The 13,459-nt window shown below is 44.7% G+C and overlaps 1 protein-coding gene and 1 pseudogene across 1 annotated transcript; one reads left to right on the plus strand and one right to left on the minus strand.

Annotated features, from left to right (window-relative positions):
• Positions 1-1,571: 1,571 nt before the first annotated feature.
• Positions 1,572-2,606, minus strand: LOC136523727 (histone H3.2-like). Its single transcript, XM_066517310.1, has 2 exons — positions 2,239-2,606; positions 1,572-1,590 (listed from the first exon to the last, which is right to left on the minus strand). The coding sequence occupies exons 1-2, from the start codon at positions 2,604-2,606 to the stop codon at positions 1,572-1,574; spliced, it is 387 nt and encodes a 128-aa protein (XP_066373407.1).
• Positions 2,607-4,507: 1,901 nt separating this feature from the next.
• LOC136523728 (serine--tRNA ligase-like) lies at positions 4,508-12,527 on the plus strand (annotated as a pseudogene).
• The last annotated feature ends 932 nt before the right edge of the window (positions 12,528-13,459 follow it).

The following is a 13,459-nucleotide window of genomic DNA, read 5'->3' on the forward strand; positions in this document are numbered from 1 at the left end:
TGATCGCCATCATCTAGACGGCTTGGTGGTGATTGGGAGCTTGATGATCATCCGGCGGAGCTTGTGTATGACCCAACTCAAGTTGTGAGCGGTTGTGGGTGATTCACCGCGACGGAGTGTCAAAAAATCAAACCGTAGAGAGCACTTATCCTTGCGCGGATCAAGAGAGAGCTACACCCTTGCGCGGGTGCTCCAACGAGGACTAGTGGGGAGTGGCGACTCTCCGATACCTCGGCAAAACATCGCCACGTTCCTCTTTCTCTCTTTACTTTGTGCATTTACTTTGAGCAATTCAATTCTTGTCATTTACATTCATAGAATTGCCATGCTAGAGTAGGATTGGAACATAGGTTGCTAAACTTTTGTGCGGTAGATCGATAGAAACACTTTCTAAGCACAAGGGGTTAATTGGGCTAACCGTAGGATTTAATTATTGCAAAGAAATTTTGAATTAGCCTAATTCACTTCTTCTCTTTTCATCTTGATCCTTTCAAAGGGCTTCCCTGAAAACCCTAACCGCCACCGCCTTGGTCTCCGATGACCTCGCCGTCTGCCGTCCCACTCACCACCCGCCCTTTTTCCATTCGGATTCACTGCCGTCCTCAGGCGTGCAGCATTTGAGTATTGACGCACGCACGCCGCCGCACACTACACTTAGAGGCACCACATCATTCACAATCAGCAACGGCCGATGCACTACTCTTTTTTTCTCCCCCTAGAGCCAGGATTGGAAGACATCTGATTTTAATTTTTTGAGAAGGATTGGAAGATATATGATGACGGGCAGGATTACTTTTATCTAAAATTATTTAAATAGGCAGCTTAGAGCAGGGCCAACCATGGAGGCGGCCCGCCCTGGGCCCCCAATTTGATGGGCGCCACCCCAGATATACAAACAATAGGGTTTTTTTTTTTTGAGTAGATACAAACACTAGGTATAGTAAAGTTGTATTAGGCCTCTTCAAAGCCCAGTACAGAAACGTTGCGGGCCTTGAAGTCCTGGCGTCCGCAAGAAGGCAGGAGTCTGGATTCTGATTCCGACCCTATTTGACACGGGAATTGAACAGAGAAAGACCGGAAACTCCGATCTACGCCGGAGCCCAGTACGACTAGAACTTGCACTCATCTGCCGGTGTATATATATAAGGATGGAAACCGAACAGAAATATCCCGAACCGAACCGCATCGTTTTCTATATTTAATCCGATCGAATCCGTATTTTCTTGTCCGATTTTATCGTTTTCGCTTTCGCATTTCAGATGTTTCGTATTTCAAATGTAAAAGTAGAAAACGGTTTAGACATTTTTCGACCGTTTTCTACTTTTCTACTTTTAATTTGAAATATTCCGAATTAAAAATTCGGTTTAAACCGAATTTGGCCAACTGCACAGGTCATACAGCCCAATTACAGGTTGTTCACCACGCAGCTGCGTTCTTTCTACTGGTGGCCAGCTGCCCTCTCTTATAGACGGTGCCCAGCCTCATTTCTCTTCACCTCACGAGATAGTGCTAAATGTCAGGAAACCAGCAGCATCTACACGGAAGCCCACCCGGGCCATAGCCCATCAAGCTCATCGGTTTAACCCCCACCTGCAAAGTCAATCATTTGATAGTTTTTGCATCAGGCGAATAAATCTTTGTTACTCAAAAGAAAAATCTGAATAAATCTTTAAAATAAAATACTACATCTATTCTAAAAATATTAATAAAATTATTCTGACTCAGTTCGAGTTCATGTTTCTATAATATGCACTTGTTAATTATTATATGCACTTGAACTTGATCATGTATGCACTTAATCATGCACTTGGTCTACGGGTCGGTATTCCGTATTGAGTTTTCGTATATCAACCGTGTTCGACATAAATCCGCTCGAATTCACTACTGGATTCGGGTTCTTTGCTGAGTGCTTGATGCAATCGGCAAAGGCCCAATTACACTCGGCAAAGGCTTTGCCGAGTGCGGCACTCGGCAAAGAACACTCGGCAAAAAATTGGTCGGCAAAGATCTCTTATCGGGCACTCGGCAAAGGCTTTGCCGAGTGCCTCGGGGACACTCGGCAAAGAAAAGCGACCATCACAGCGCCGGCCCCGTTGACGGTGGCTTTGCCGAGTGCCAACCCTACAGGCACTCGGCAAAGATTTTTTATTTTTTTTAAAAAAAAAAAATTCTTTGCCGAGTGCCCATTCACCGGCGCTCGGCAAAGACGTTTTATTTTTTTTAAAAAAAATCCTGCACTCCGCAAAGATGGTGACGCGCTTGGCATGGATGGCGCAGAGGTTGGTGTCCTCGAAGAGCCCGACGAGGTAGGCCTCGGCGGCCTCCTGCAGCGCGGCGACGGCGGAGGACTGGAAGCGGAGGTCGGTCTTGAAGTCCTGCGCGATCTCGCGGACCAGGCGCTGGAACGGGAGCTTGCGTATGAGCAGCTCCGTGCTCTTCTGGTACTTGCGGATCTCGAGCAGCGCCACGGTGCCTGGGCGGAAGCGGTGCGGCTTCTTCACGCCGCCTGTCGCCGGGGCCGACTTCCGCGCCGCCTTGGTCGCCAGTTGCCTCCTCGGCGCCTTGCCGCCGGTGGACTTGCGCGCCGTCTGCTTCGTGCGGGCCATCGCGGGGGATTGGGGTGGGGAGAAGGGAGAGTTGTTGCTCGGGTGTTTGAAATGGAGATGGGGCTCTGGATTTGCTGCGGTGGGGGAATAGGGCGAGAAGAGACGGTATTTTGCTACGGTGGGGGAACTGCGTGGACACCGAGGAGGGAGGCGGGGCGTGGAAAATTTTGGGGCAGGGTGGGGATCAGGCTGGACGGGCTCCGTCGGATCGCGTGGGAATGGAGGGCTCCGATTGATTTGGCAGGCTCTCACGCGGATCGCGATCCGTGGGTGGTGAATGGTAGCGAATGGCAGACCACCATCTGGCAGCTCCGCTTCGGATTGGTTTTGCTGGTTGTTCACGGCTGCATGCGGCCACACAGCGGGAACCTGAGTACACGTGCCTACAGTTTTTTTTGAGGGGAGAGTACACGTGCTTACAGTATGCCGCGCTACCACTCCACCACTGGACCTAAACTGGAATCACAGATTAACAGTAATTTCGTGACACTCCAAATTCAGATAGAAAATCTTTGCCGAGTGCCCCAATTTAGCGCTCGGCAAAGTATATTTTAATTTTTTGTTAAATTAAGAGTAAATTACTTGTTTGAGGCTCTAAACGAATTCAAATTAAAATGTGGTCAACTATAAAGTTTTATAACTTTTCGAGATGTACAATTTTTATTTAGGAAGTTTTTCCATCCGAGGTCGTTTGAAAAATTTGAATTTTAAATTTGAGAGATTCAAACGTAGTTTTGCATGATAAGATGATTTCAAATCAAAAAGGTGTCAACTACATAGTTTCATAACTTTTGGAGATCTACAATTTTCATTTAGGAAGTTTTTCCATCCGAGGTCTTTTGAAAAATTTAAATTTTAAAATTTTCAAATTCAAACGTCTTTTTTGCATGACAAGATGATTTCAAATCAAAATGTTGCCAACTACAAAATTTCATAACTTCTCAAGATCTACAAAGTTTATTTTGGTCATTTGTTCATCCGACATAGTGGTAGTAACATTGTTCACAAATCTTATATATCTCTCTTCTACTTTCATGAAACTAATATGAGAGATATGAGAGAGATGTGGATTTTATGAACAACGTTATTGTCATTTTGTCAAATGAAGAAATGACCAAAATAAACTTCGTAGATCTTGAGAAGTTATACAACTTTGTAGTTTAAAAGTTTTTCATTTGAATTCATTTAGGGCCTCAAAAATTGCTTTGAAAAAATGATTTGCCGAGAGCAAAAAAAAAAAAATGCACACGGCAAAATGCCTCTTTGCCGAGTGCCAATACAAAGGCACTCGGCAAAGACGCATTTTGCCGAGAGTGCCAAAAAATGGCACTCGGCAAAATACATCTTTGCCGAGTACCAGAAAAAGACACTCGGCAAAGACGCATTTTGCCGTGTGCCAGGAAAATAGCACTCGGCAAAATGCGTCTTTGCCGAGTGCCGAAAAAAACACTCGGCAAAGCCATCTTTGCCGAGTGTTTTTTTTTTGCCGAGTGTATTCTATTAGGCACTCAGCAAAGACCGTTTTTTGCCGAGTGTCCGATAAAATACACTCGGCAAAGCCTCCAGCACTGCCGGTTTCCGGTAGTGATTGGTTCGTTTTCGAAATTCTCGATAATTCGTAAGTTCGTGTTCGTTTTCGTGTCCGGTTTTACCGTTTTCGCTTTCGTTTTCGTATTTCAAATGTAAAAATAGAAAACAATTTAGGAATTTTTCGACCGTTTTCATCCTTATATTGCCGGCGCGCCCCTCTCCTCTGCCTCCTCAAGTTGCCGTGAGTCCTCCACCGGCGAACGACTAGCAAGTTCTCCTCGATCTGCCGGCCGGTGTATATATATTCCCGGTTCTGGATCATCACGCCTCGCCTGCACCCAACAAATTCCCGTCCAAAGTCATCCGCAAAGATGCTAGACATCAATCTATTGCGCACGGGAGAGAACAAACACGACGGCAAGGCGGATCTTGTCCGCCTGTCACAGCTGAATCGTTTTGCCTCCGTCGAGCTAGTTGATGAGGTCATTGCCCTCGATGAAGCATGGTGCCAATTGCGGTTCGACGTGGACAAGGACCGGCAGGAGCTCAACGTCGCTAGCAAGAAGATCGGAAAGCTCAAGACAAGCAAGCAAGAGGAGGAGGCGCAGAAGCTCATGGATGGCACGAACGAGATCAAGAAGCGGCAGGCTGCCATGGAAGCCGAGGAGCAGGAGGCGAAGGCCAAGCTTGAAGCCAACCTCATGACGATTGGCAACATCTTGCATGAATCTGTGCCCGTTAGTGACGACGAGGCCAACAATGTTCTCGTGCGTGGGTTTGGACTTTGGAGAGAGGAGGATGGGTGAAAAACTAATGAACCACGTGGATCTTTGCGTAGCAACCGACATTGTCGAGTTTAAGAAGGGTGTTGCAGCTTCAGGTGGAAGGGGCTTCTATTTGATAGAGGAAGGTGCCCTCCTGAATGAGGCACTGCAAAGATTCGGCATAGCTTTCCTGAGAAAACGAGGCTATAATGTTGAAGAATAAGGTATTTTCATATTTATTTTAATCCATAAAAAAGACGCAATAAAAATAAGAGTGACGTCATGAATAAAATGACAGAAACAATTCATGACAAGTGTTAACATGATGATAAGGCAAATTATAGAACCAAAACATATGTGAAACATTGTTTTACACAGCTGAAGCATCACAGACATGATCATAAATATAAAAGATGTGTTCTCAAATATCAAGATCATGATGATCACAAAATTAAAAGGAACCAGAAAAACAGTACTAGCATAATCATCCAAATCAACCAAACAGAGCATGCTGAATATGAAAACAGTATTGCCTAGGAACATCATGATATTGATAATGAAACTCAGAAGAGGGTGAAGGAGATTATACCCTGCGGCGAAGCCGCTCGCACCAGGAAAGGCCATGGTGGTGCTTTGTTGCTGTAGTCGTCCCGCTCGATGCAGTGCAGAAAAGGACGCCGTGAAGACGCACCGCTACAGGTTCACTAGCGAGTAGTCGTGCCACCACCGACACTCCCCAAAAACGTAATCGCCCATCTTCACCCGAGCAGGTGAAGCCCACGACGGAGACGCGTTCCGGAGGCCTACTCTTCCATCTCTGGTGCTCGCCGGAGGTGGAGCAGGAAAAACTTGCGCTGCTGGAAAGTGGTGTACTTCGCCAAGAGAACTTAACCGAGAGGGGAGGATTTGTCTTATAGACGGAGGCCAGAAGAGGAGAAGCCGGCGGCACCGAGGGGTCACACCTCCCCCTGCGGCGGGAGAGACGGAGACGGAGAGCCAGAAGTCACGGGAGTTAACAGAAACTCCACCAATCAATTCGTCACGGGAGTTAACAGAAACTCCTCCAATCAATTCCATCAAAGGAAACTGAGTGACAAAAATAAAGGCCTCGCCCGCCCGTCCGCTCGCTCGCCGCCGCCTGCCTGCCTGCCTGCCTCGCCACGCCCACGCGCACGGGCTCGGGCCGGGCCGGGCGGCGGCGGCGGCGGCACGCGCGCGCGTGTGTGGCATCCAGGTGATTCACTTTTACTTCTCAAATAGATCGGTCAATGATCAAGTATTTAAGTAGAGTCGCCTCTCGATTAAATTCCCATATGGTATAAAAACCATTAATGCACATGTACGGACCATGGAGTTTAATAGAGATATTAAATAAATGGGCCAAGCCCATAATATCTAACAATCCCCACCAAAATCTAGGGTACGCAGTTTGGAGTTCTCAGAACCACATTCCTTTTATATACCAATGTTTCGATGGAGACTATTAAGTTGAACATCCATCTAGAAAGCTAGCTACACTCATCCACAACTGAACAATGGATAGAACCTTGAATTGACAGTTTTGTGCGAGATAAGTTTCACATAACCTCTGGACTGATACTAGGCTGCCAAGTGCCTTCCCTCTGTTTTGAAGCATATAAGTCACACTTCGAGGCCTTTTCATGAGCATCTAGAGATTACCCACATCTCATAGATTGTGACTAGCAATCGAGCTCATATAGGTGTGTTCCTTATAGGATGTTCTGTAGGACAACATCCCCGCTATACCAAGCCGCTCGGATCACATTAAGAACTTAATCATCCTGCCTAACAGTATTGGAGAGACGGTGCATCTCCAACGAACTGAGCTATAATCTACGGGGTCCCTCCCTCAGTCAATCAACAGCTTGTTTCGCCATTCTAATTCACGGGATCTTCGATCACATAGGACAGGTTACCACTGTTGATGGCTCTATGTGGGTCTCAAACCCAGTTCCCTTGACGCACCTTCTATCACATTGCGTGACAGACCCTTAGTGAATTGATTTGCCAGATTATTTGATGTATGGACATAGTCCAATGCAATTACTCCGGAGTTTCTCAGTTTTCTGACAGTCTTCAAACGTCTCTTCACATGCTTTGTGGACTTCATATTATCCTTAGAACTGTTTACCTTAGTGATCACAATTTGATTATCACAGTTCATGAAAATTGCCGGGATTGGTTTCTCAACAATCGGCAAATCCATTAGGAGATCACGAAGCCACTCTGCCTCAGCACTAGCGGTATCCAATGCGGTCAGTTCTGCTTCCATTGTAAACTTCGTTAAGATAGTCTGCTTGCAAGACTTCCAAGAAACAGCACCACCTCCAAGTAGAAACACGTATCCACTTGTGGCATACAGCTGATCCGCATCAGAAATCCAATTAGCATCACAATAACCCTCTAGTACCCTCAAATACCCAGAAAAGTGAATGCCGTAACTCATTGTCCCTTTCAAATAGCGCAGCACTCTCTCAAGAGCATTCCAGTGAGTATCTCCCGGATTTGACACAAACCGGCTCAGTTTGCTTACAGCGAACGAGATATCAGGCCTGGTTGCGCTAGCTAGGTACATGAGAGAACCAATTATCTGTGAATATCTCAATTGGTCTCTTGCAATTCTGTGATTCTTCCTCAAATGAACGCTTGGATCGTACGGAGTAGGAGCAGGCGTACACTCACTGTACCCAAATCGGTTCAAGACCTTTTCCACATAGTGAGACTGCATAAGAGTTACCCCACCATTTCCTTCCTCCCTTGAAAGCTTAATGTTGAGAATAACATCAGCCTCACCCAAGTCTTTCATCTCAAAGTTACTTGACAAAAAATCTTTTACTTCTTTGATCACATTTAGATTGTTGCTAAATATTAATATATCATCCACATATAGGCATAGTATCACACCATCACCACCACCAAACCGATAATATACACACTTATTAGCTTCATTCGCAACAAAGCCGGCTGATGTTAAAGTTTTATCAAACTTCTCATGCCACTGCTTGGGGGCTTGCTTTAGGCCGTACAGGGACTTCAATAACTTACAAACTTTACCCTCCTGACCATTTGCAATAAACCCATCAGGCTGATCCATGTAGATCTCTTCCTCAAGCTCTCCATTTAGGAAGGTTGTCTTAACATCTATCTGATGAATGAAAAGATCATGTGAGGCAGCCAGGGATAGCAACACACGAATGGTCGTCAGTCGAGCAACAGGTGAGTAAGTATCAAAGTAATCTTCACCTTCCTTCTATGTATAACCCTTAGCAACAAGCCTAGCTTTGTACTTCTCAATTGTACCATCAGGCCTCAGCTTCTTTTTAAACACCCATTTGTAGCCCATAGGTTTGCAACCAAATGGACGGTCAACCACTTCCCACATCCCATTGGACATAATGGAGTCCATCTCACTTTGCACTGCCTCCTTCCACATGTCAGAATCAGGAGAAAAGTATGCCTCAGAAACGGTTGTGGGAGTGTCATCCACGAGATATATAATAAAGTCTTCTCCAAAGGATTTTGCAACTCTTTGCCTCTTACTCCTTCGAGTGACAGTATTATCATCCTCCTCAGGATTTTGCTCAAGCTCATGGGTGTTATCATCAGCGTGTATATTCGATTCATGAAATTCAGGAACAGAATCATGACTAGACACGCTAGGTGCACCTATTTTCATTGGAAATTCATTCTCAAAGAACGTGGCATCTCTAGACTCTATGACCGTTCCAACAGCCATATCAGGAGCACTAGAATTTATTATTAAAAACCGATAGCCCACACTATGAATGGCATAGCCGAGGAAAACACAATCTATAGTTTTTGGTCCAAGCTTTCGCTTTTTGTTTATTAGCACGTTCACTTTGGCCAAACAACCCCAAACACGAAGATAAGAAATATTTAACCTCTTTTTCTCCCATTCCTCAAATGGAGTGATTTCTTTGTTCTTTGTGGGCACTCTATTTAGGACATGATTCGCAGTTAAAATTGTCTCACCCCACCATTCCTTAGATAAACCAGCTGTCTCCAACATGGCATTCACCAAGTCAGTTAGAGTGTGGTTCTTTCTCTCAGCAATCCCATTGGATTGTGGTGAGTATGGAGGTGTCCTCTCATGGATTATATCGTGCACCGTGCAAAACTCAGAAAATTCATTAGAGAAATATTCTCCCCCGCGATCGGACCGCAACCGTTTGATTTTCTTTTCAAGTTGATTCTCAACCTCAGCTTTAAAGGTTTTAAAATAATGTAATGCCTCATCTTTTGTTTTAATTAGGTACACATAGCAATATCGAGTGCAATCATCTATGAACGTTATGAAGTATCTCTTACCACCTTTTGTCAAAATTCCGTTCATTTCACAAATATCGGAATGGATGAGTTCAAGTGGTGCCAACTCTCTCGCCGCAACTGCCTTGTGAGGCTTGCGAGGTTGTTTTGCCTCAACGCATGTATGGCATTTGGAACTTTTGGCAACGTCAAATTTAGGAATTAAATTCAAACTAGCTAAGCGGGACATGCAACCAAAATTAACATGACATAATCGAGAATGCCAAACATTCATCTCAACATTAACGTTATTAACGACATTATTCACTGCAAGAGGTAAAGTATCAACCAACGACAAGCAGAACAAGCCTCCGCTCTTATAGCCTTTTCCAACAAAGGTTCCATACTTCGACATAACACATTTATTCGACTCAAACACAAGTTTAAAACCGTCTCGACATAGCAGAGAGCCACTAATAAGATTTTTCCTTATTGAGGGGACATGATGCACGTTCTTGAGTTGCACGGTCTTCCCCGAAGTAAGCTTCAGATCCACCGTACCGACACCATGAACACCAGCATGCGCGCCATTCCCCATCAGCAAGGCTCCACTCCTCCCGACCTGGTAAAAAGAAAACAAGGACTTATTAGCACACACATGTATATTTGCACCTGTATCAACCCACCAATCAGGTGAGGAACAAACTGTAAATGCAGATAAATTACCATACCCAGAAGCGTCTGCATCAGTCTCAATGGTGTTGACTGTCTTCGCCTTTGGTGGGGGCTTCCACTTAGCCTCAGGACACTCTCTAGAGAAGTGCCCAGTGTTTCCATAAGTGAAGCAGTTCATCTTTGCCTTGTCTAATCCCATCTTCTTATTATTACCTTTCTTGAAGGAGGTAGTGGGTTTCTGCTTAAGCTCCTGCTGGGGCTTCTTCTTTTGTGGCTTAGGACGAAACTTTTGCATCACATGTGCACTAGTAGTCGCCTCACCATTCCCGCCCTTGCTCTTTCCCTTGACATCCTTTGCTCTTGCCTTGTCCTCAACATCAAGAGTGCCAACAAGTTCAGCAATGCTAAACTGCTGCCTCTTGTGTTTCAAGGTAGTAGCAAAATCAATCTAGGAAGGTGGCAGCTTAGCAATAATGCACCCTGCCACAAACCTGTCAGGGAGAGGACAGCCGTACAGCTCCAATTCCTTCACCAGTCCCTGTATCTCATGAGCCTGTTCGACTACAGGATGGTTATCAACCATCTTGTAGTCATGAAACTGCTCCATGATGTACAACTCAGAACCGGCGTCGAAAAGACCGTAACAGGCCTCAAGAGCCTCCCACACAGCTCTGCCAGTTGGGAGTGATATGTAGGCATCAACCAGAGAGTCACTGATGATGCTCAACAGTGCAGCCTTGCACATGGTCTCAGCATGTCCCCAAGCCTGCTCATCCTCATCGGATCTCACGGTAGCAGGCTGCTCATTGAGCACATGACCACAGCGCATGGCCGACAACCACAGAAGGGCTTTCTCACGCCACCTCTTGTAGTGAGTGCCCTCAAACGGTGTAGGCTTTAGCATGCCCGTAAAGCCAACAGATGAAAATGGCCTGAAATTACGTTTTTGGAATGTTGAAGAATAAGGCATTTTCATATTTATTTTAATCCATAAAAAAGACGCAATAAAAATAAGAGTGACGTCATGAATAAAATGACAGAAACAATTCATGACAAGTGTTAACATGATGATAAGGCAAATTATAGAACCGAAACATATGTGAAACATTGTTTTACACAGCTGAAGCATCACAGACATGATCATAAATATAAAAGATGTGTTCTCAAATATCAAGATCATGATGATCACAAAATTAAAAGGAACCAGAAAAACAGTACTAGCATAATCATCCAAATCAACCAAACAGAGCATGCTAAATATGAAAGCAGTATTGCCTAGGAATATCATGATATTGATAATGAAACTCAGAAGAGGGTGAAGGAGATTATACTCTGCGGCGGAGCCGCTCGCACCAAGAAAGGCCATGGTGGTGCTTTGTTGCTGTAGTCGTCCCGCTCGATGCAGTGCAGAAAAGGACGCCGTGAAGACGCACCGCTACAGGTTCACCAGCGAGTAGTCGTGCCACCACCGACACTCCCCAAAAACGTAATTGCCCATCTTCACCCGAGCAGGTGAAGCCCACGACGGAGACGCGTTCCGGAGGCCTACTCTTCCATCTCTGGTGCTCGCCGGAGGTGGAGCGGGAAAAACTTGCGCTGCTGGAAAGTGGTGTACTTCGCCAAGAGAACTTAACCGAGAGGGGAGGATTTGTCTTATAGACGGAGGCCAGAAGAGGAGAAGCCGGCGGCACCGAGGGGTCACACCTCCCCCTGCGGCGGGAGAGACGGAGACGGAGAGCCAGAAACCACGGGAGTTAACAGAAACTCCTCCAATCAATTCCATCAAAGGAAACTGAGTGACAAAAATAAAGGCCTCGCCCGCTCGCCGCCTGCCTCGCCACGCGCTCGGGCCGGGCCGGGCGGCGGCGGCGGCGGCACGCGCGCGTGGCATCCAGGTGATTCACTTTTACTTCTCAAATAGATCGGTCAATGATCAAGTATTTAAGTAAAGTCGCATCTCGATTAAATTCCCATATGATATAAAAACCATTAATGCACATGTACGGACCATAGAGTTTAATAGAGATATTAAATAAATGGGCCAAGCCAATAATATCTAACATATAAAGCGATCCGTACTCCACATATCATGACGAAGGAAGCCATGGGAAAATGTGCTCAGCTATCACAATATGACGAGGAGCTTTACAAAGTGGAAGGAGAAGGGAAGTTCTTTATCGCCACGGCGGAACAACCATTGGCCGTTGGCCGTCCTTCATCAAGGTGAGCAGTTTCATCCTGATCAGTTGCCAATTAGGTACGTTGGCTTCTCAACGTGCTTTCGGAAAGAAGCTGGTTCACATGGGCGAGACACAGGCACACAGCTGGTATCTTCAGAACGCACGAGTTCGAAAAGGTTGAACAGTTCTGCATCACAAGCCCAGATGGCAATGATTCATGGGAAATGCACGAAGAGATGATTAGAAACGCAGAAGATTTCTACAAGGAGCTTGGCATAGCAGGCCATGTTGTCAATGTTGTATCCGGTGCTCTTAACAACTCTGCGGCGAAGAAGTATGACCTAGAAGGATGGTTTTCAGCATCCAAAACCTACAGGGAACTAGTGTCATGCTCAAATTGTACAGACTATCAAGCAAGGAGGCTCGGAATGACCTATGGCCAGAGAAAGCATGGTGAACAGTCCAACAAGTATGTTCCCACCTGAATTTGTATTGTTCATTCACTGAATTTGTATTTTAGATAATGGCTAATTCTATTTTATATTATGTTCAATTTGTAATAAGAAATAGTGATGAATAGTCATAATGTCATATGGTTTCATCACCAAAACACGAATCCGATCTCTGGTACATTCCACAGTTCTTTTCACTATAAAAAAGGATTTTTGAAGACAGCCCCCTTATTAACAGCGACAGACATTAAGAATAAATCTTTTATATATGGCATCCTATATGTTGTGTATATATATGAATTTAACCGCATATTATTTTATTATATCAGATCCGGTAAAAATTGGTAAGCTAATAGAAGAAAAACCAATAAAATATTTGATCATATTATAGAAGATAGGTGATGAAACAAATAGCATATGTAGATGACTTTATGTTTAAATTAAAGATCAAAAGTATTGCACATAATAGAGATGGTGTGAATATATATTTTTTAATTAATAAGGGATGACATGGATAGCTTGCATGGAAGCATTGCAAGTTAGTGGGACACTTAGTGGGAAATGATGTTGACATCTAGTGGGAAATGATGTTGACATCTTACATGAAGAGAGAAACAATCTAGTGGGGTTTAGCTTTATAAGAGTTTAAGATTGGCCTTGCCCAATCAAACACTCTTCCTCTATTAATTAGTCATTAACACAGGCGAGGATTCTAAGATGACCACCTCTATTAATCGACTATTAATTGAGGTGATCGCTCTATGACGTCTGTACAAGATAATAATTTTACATGTTTCACCTGCAAATATTCTCTAACCTCACTAAAACCAACGTAACCAAATAGTGTTGAATGACATGTGTTGCATGACCTGTCCAGGAGTTTCAGTTCCAATATAATTAGCAATATCAAACTTCGAGCAGATCGATTGATGCATTTCAGACTCCACAAATCATATCTTATATCA

Source organism: Miscanthus floridulus, chromosome 18, assembly GCF_019320115.1.
Source record: "Miscanthus floridulus cultivar M001 chromosome 18, ASM1932011v1, whole genome shotgun sequence".
Lineage (NCBI taxonomy): Eukaryota > Viridiplantae > Streptophyta > Magnoliopsida > Poales > Poaceae > Miscanthus > Miscanthus floridulus.

Bases quoted from the DNA above. Each gene is read 5' to 3' on its own strand.
- LOC136523727 (XM_066517310.1), bottom strand. From the start codon at position 2,606: ATGGCCCGCACGAAGCAGACGGCGCGCAAGTCCACCGGCGGCAAGGCG.